We start from the raw sequence: 4,758 nt of genomic DNA, 5'->3' as shown, positions 1-4,758 counted from the left end.
TCTCTACCGGCCACTTGGAGTGGAAGGCCAAATTCTGCTTTGCCACGACAAAGCCCAGTTGGACAGCTTTCTCCCAGTTCTCCCAAAAGAGATTAAAGTGAATACAGACCGAGACAATGGGTAAACTATGATGTAAAGTTTATATACAAGAATATAACATTTATCTGGATTATTTACAAGGTTAATTAAAGCAATATTTTACAACTCTTTCAGGTTAACCACTAGGTATATTACAGTTAGGCTACAGATGGTTTAATTTGCAAAACAATAATAACTAAAAAGTTGCATTCAGACCAACCAGCTCCAAAGCCTGTTTGTTTTTATCTGAGAGAAGGGCTTGGACTTGTGGAAAATAAAATGTGAGAATGGTTAACACACTCTTACTGGTGCCTATGTATCACATGCAAGAGTCGTATCATGACCTTTATAGTGTTAATATAGACGGCAAGCCATTTCACCTCGGCGAAAGTCATACCCACTGTGACAGGCCAGTCGCACACGTGGCTGTCTTTCTCTGCATCTCCTACTTTTGCACAACAAGCATGCATGGTATTATACAGAGAAGCAGCAATATAAATGAACCAGCATTACCAAAACGAAGAGGGAAAAACCTCAGACCAAAGTCACATTTGCAACCATAAAAAAAAAAAGGCTTTAAGCGAGATACTTTAATACTTCCCAAAAATAGTAATGATTTTTTTTTTATTACATTTTAACCTATGTACAAAACCGGAGGGCTCCCTCCCCTCTCAGAGAGCGGTCACCATGTCTCATGCCTGCAGCATCTCGAGGCTTAGAGGGGTTGAAGCAAGAAGGTGCGGGAGGCCCGGAAAGCTCGGGACAGAGGCGGCTGCTGGAGGCGGCCGGAGCCGAAGCCACTAACACTGCAGTTTGCGGATGCTGCGGGAGAACCGCTTGAAAGCCCGTTGCCCTTTCTGCCACCGCTTCAGCGAGGTGATCACCAGTTCCCCAGCTTGCTTTTGCCCCATCACCAAGTAGGGGACGTTGATGTCGTTCATCTCATCGCAGGTACATTGGAGGCCACCTTTGAGCCAGAGCACAATCTTCCTCAGATCCCTTTCCGTCAGCCCATTCAGCTTGTAGATGGTTTTGCTCTTTGTTTCAGGGGTGATCTTGGTATCCCCATTGATGTAGGCAATCTCCTTCACTTTTATCTTCAAGGCTAATAGAGTGAGAGGAGGGGGAAGTGGGGAGAGGAGGAGAGAGATGGAGAGGTTTTTTTCCCATTAGTGCACATAAAGAGGACCTGGGGAGGGAGGTGCTCTATTGCTAATTAAACTGTCAGGGCTGACAGAAGAGGCAGCAGGTGGCTCCATTTCTAAAGCCACAAAGGGCATGCAAGTCATTTCAGTTTGAATCAACCTTAGGGTTGAGGGTTTTTGGGTTTCTTTTCTCCTCTTCCCCCTCCCCCTCTCTTTCCTTCCTTTCTAAATTATTATTTTCTCCAGATTTTCTCCTGTTTGCAAACAGAGAGAGGACGGGTTTGCTACATTAAGCAGGGCTCTGTTTTTTACTGGGAGAGGACAGTTTTCCTGAAACTAGAGTTTGAAGGGGAGGTGGGGAGGCGAGTACCTAGACCTAATCTGAAACCTGATCTCTGCTATGCCTGAAAACTTCTAAACTTAATTTATTAGGCGGGAGAGGATTTTAGGCAAACCTGTAAGGAAATGATATTTCACATGCATTGTTTTTTTGAAAGAATAGATCCCGTAGAGGGCAAATTGGTCCAACAGCTGCATTTGATTTGGTAAAATAACTAGGAGGGGGATACAGGGCTCTTGTAAGAATCTGTCAGGCATGTTTAGCTTTAGGAGGATTTATCCGAGTGCAATTTGCCAGGCCAAAGCTATTGGTTGTTTTAGCAATTATGTCCCACAGTCATGGTTTCAGGTTTTGGGGGGTGATTTGGTTTTGGTTGTTTTTTTGGGGTTTGTTTTTTTTTTTGTAAAGAAAGACTTCTGAATTGTAGATACTTATACTAGAAATCTGTTTCCAGGTATAAACATTGAGGTATTATAAAAGGATTCCCCTCCTTGTTCCCTTTCTCTCTTGAAATGCTAATGTGTGGATAATATGCCGTTCAGTTGTCTGTGTTCAAGGGGATTTCTTGTCCTCTTCTAACCTCAGATCTTCTCATTAAGTTTATATCCCCAATTGTCTGTGTGTTACCTTCTCTGTTAAATGATATATAGAGCTTTATTCTTAATCTGTGGAGAGAATCTTTCATACGTGAGATTGGTCATGCAGCTCTTTCTTATACATCTAAACGAAGAAGCTTTGCTCTGCTTCTCCCCAGGCAATAGTCTGGATGAAAGATTCTTTTTTTTTTTTTTTCCATTTTACTTTTTATTTGGCCTGCCAGCAACATCCACACAAAAGAGCGCTACTTTGAAACAGCAAACAGAAAAGGACTATAAAAAGGGCTACCTTTTATTCCGAGGTGGAATTTTGTGTTTCATGACCCAGCAGTCAGATGGGTCCATCTGCAGATAAGACAAAAGCCTTGCCTTCCTTCAGGCACGTCTCTCGCTGACTCGGCTGGGAGTTTTACCTGATCTTTAACTCTCAAGTTTCAAGGGAGGGCGGCTCTGCTTCCACTTACCAAAGTCATTTTTGCAGAGGTTTTCCACGATGTCATTATCGTCTTCGTTTTTGTTTTTGCAGGCATCGCAGACCTTGGGTGCTGGAAATGCAAGGGACAGTCCCCGTCAGGCTCGGGGAGAAAGGAACAGCAGGTGGCGTTTGGAACCCTTTGGGAAACGCCGTTTTTTCATCCCTCGATGGACGGACTGACCCTCTGCCTTCACCCCTCATTCCAGCCCCGGGGCTTCCCGAGCACTTTGACGCGCCTTACCTTGCTGCAGACCCGCTGGCTGGGGGGCACGGTGTGCTTTCAGGGTCACACCTCAGCCAAAAGTTGTTTTTACGGGGGCGGAGGGGGGTGTGGGGTGTGTGGGGGAAGCACACGACACAAAACAACCCAACCCCGCGCTCCGGCGATGAGCATTGCAAAAGGAGGATGCCCCTCTGGGCGCCGCGCGGCTCGAGGCCGGGGTCCCGGACCTTTTCTTTGCGGATGGGCTGTGCCCAGCGGCTGCGGGCCGCTGCCAGCTCCCCGACGGTGCCTGCGGTTCCTCCGCTCCCTTCGGGAAAGCCTCCCTGAGGTGACCTGCGGCGCCCTCCCCGGTCCCTCCTCGTCCCGAAGCACCGGGGCTCGCTGTAACGAGGGGCAGACGCCTCCGCTCCCCCGTGGAAAGCTGGGGGAGAGACCCCGCTGTCGGGGGGAGGCGGGGGGCAGGTGGTGCCGGGCCGGGGGCAGCCCGGCGGCTCCTTCTTACCTTCCCGGGTGACTGGGAGGATGTGATCGCTGCTGGCCAGCGGGATGCAGAGGTCGTTGTCCTTGGGGAAGCGGCTGCAGTCCAGCATGTCGGGCCAGGGGAAGCCGAAGGCGGACATCACCGGGGCGCAGCTCTCTTTCACCTCCTCGCAGAGCGAGTGGCAGGGCTGGATGATCTCGTCCAGGTCGTCGATGCAGACGGGGGCGAAGAGGGAGCAGAGGAACTTCCTGGTGTCGGGGTGGCACTGCTTCTGCACCAGCGGGATCCAGGTGGAGGCCTGCTCCAGCACCTCCTGCACCGTCTCATGGCCCAGCAGGTTGGGCAGCCGCATGCTCTGGTACTCGATGCCCCGGCACAGCAGCATCGGGGCGGGGATGGGCTTGCAGTTGGAGCGCTTGTAGGAGAAGTCGGGCTCCCCGAAGGGGAAGAGCCCGACGGCCGAGCCCATGCACTGGGACGCCAGCAGGAGCAGGGCGCAGAGGTGGCGCTGCATTTTGGGGCGCGGAGGAGGTGTAGGGGGGTGGGGGGGCTGGCGAAAGGCTCGGGGGGCCGGGGTGGCGGAGCGGGCGGCGCGCCACTGCCCTCAGCCGCAGGCAGCGTCCCCCAGCCCGGGCTCCTGCCTGCCAGACGGGGACCGAGGGTCTGAGCGAGATGCGGGGGCAAACGGGAGTTTTCTGGATTTTTTTGTATGCAAATGGCAGGGGGAGCGGGGGCTGGGAGGAGCCTCGTGACAGCCATCCAGAAAGGATTGGTCACTACTTTCTCGGTCTGCTTTTGCTCAGGGGGATTGTCTTTTGGCAGGAAATCCCTGCGAGAAACGTTACCGTGCGAGAGCGCGGGGAAAGGGGGGAACGGTCCCCGCGAACAAAGAGCCACGAAAGCCCGAGGGGGAAAAACGAAAAGCCTCGGCCGGGCAGGGGGAGCGGGGCCGCGCTCGGGCCGCGGGTAGCTGGAGGTGAGCTTTGCCGCTGACACAGCTACTGTGAAGCGGCGGGACCCCCGCTCTCTCCCCGGCCCCCCCCCCGCCCACGTTCGGTGCTTTCGCTGCCGGAGGATGCGTGATGTAGCCGGGCCGGTTCCCCAAGCAGGGGGCGAGGCTGTCTGCGCCCTCAGCCCCCGGGGGGTGTCTGGCACCTCTGCCCCCTCCCCGCGATGCTGGCAGGGCTCGGCCTGACGCTGGAGCCGCAGGCTGCGGCCGGGGGCTACCGGCTCTCCGGCCCCCCTCCGGCTCAGCAGCGCCCAGCCGCCGGGAGCTGCCCTGCGGGGACCCTCCTTCCACCCACCCCCCCCACTCCCCCCCTCCAGCCTCTCCTGGCCCTGGCTCTCCCCTGCGAGGAGCGGGGGGACTGATGTGGACCCCGGCCCTACAGCCCCTGGATGGCCCCCCACCGCCAAAGGG

General features: G+C 54.1%; 1 protein-coding gene across 1 annotated transcript; it reads right to left on the bottom strand.

The window, feature by feature from the left end:
* Positions 1-878: 878 nt before the first annotated feature.
* SFRP2 (secreted frizzled related protein 2) lies at positions 879-3,852 on the bottom strand. Its single transcript, XM_086612295.1, has 3 exons — positions 3,360-3,852; positions 2,624-2,704; positions 879-1,183 (listed from the first exon to the last, which is right to left on the bottom strand). The coding sequence occupies exons 1-3, from the start codon at positions 3,850-3,852 to the stop codon at positions 879-881; spliced, it is 879 nt and encodes a 292-aa protein (XP_086468421.1).
* Positions 3,853-4,758: the final 906 nt, after the last annotated feature.

Source organism: Tauraco erythrolophus, chromosome 5 (genome assembly GCF_009769465.1).
Source record: "Tauraco erythrolophus isolate bTauEry1 chromosome 5, bTauEry1.pri, whole genome shotgun sequence".
NCBI classification, from domain to species: domain Eukaryota; kingdom Metazoa; phylum Chordata; class Aves; order Musophagiformes; family Musophagidae; genus Tauraco; species Tauraco erythrolophus.
Note: the sequence above shows the minus strand (reverse complement) of the source record. Positions and strands in the feature narration are given on the sequence as shown.

What these genes read in the sequence shown, in the direction of transcription:
- SFRP2 (XM_086612295.1), bottom strand. Translation starts at nt 3,852, where the DNA reads ATGCAGCGCCACCTCTGCGCCCTGCTCCTGCTGGCGTCCCAGTGCATG. An exon ending in CCTCCCAGTCACCCGGGAAG is followed by an intron (nt 2,705 to 3,359) that starts GTAAGAAGGAGC and finishes TTGCATTTCCAG; the next exon opens with CACCCAAGGTCTGCGATGCC. An exon ending in CCTCTGCAAAAATGACTTTG is followed by an intron (nt 1,184 to 2,623) that starts GTAAGTGGAAGC and finishes TCACTCTATTAG; the next exon opens with CCTTGAAGATAAAAGTGAAG.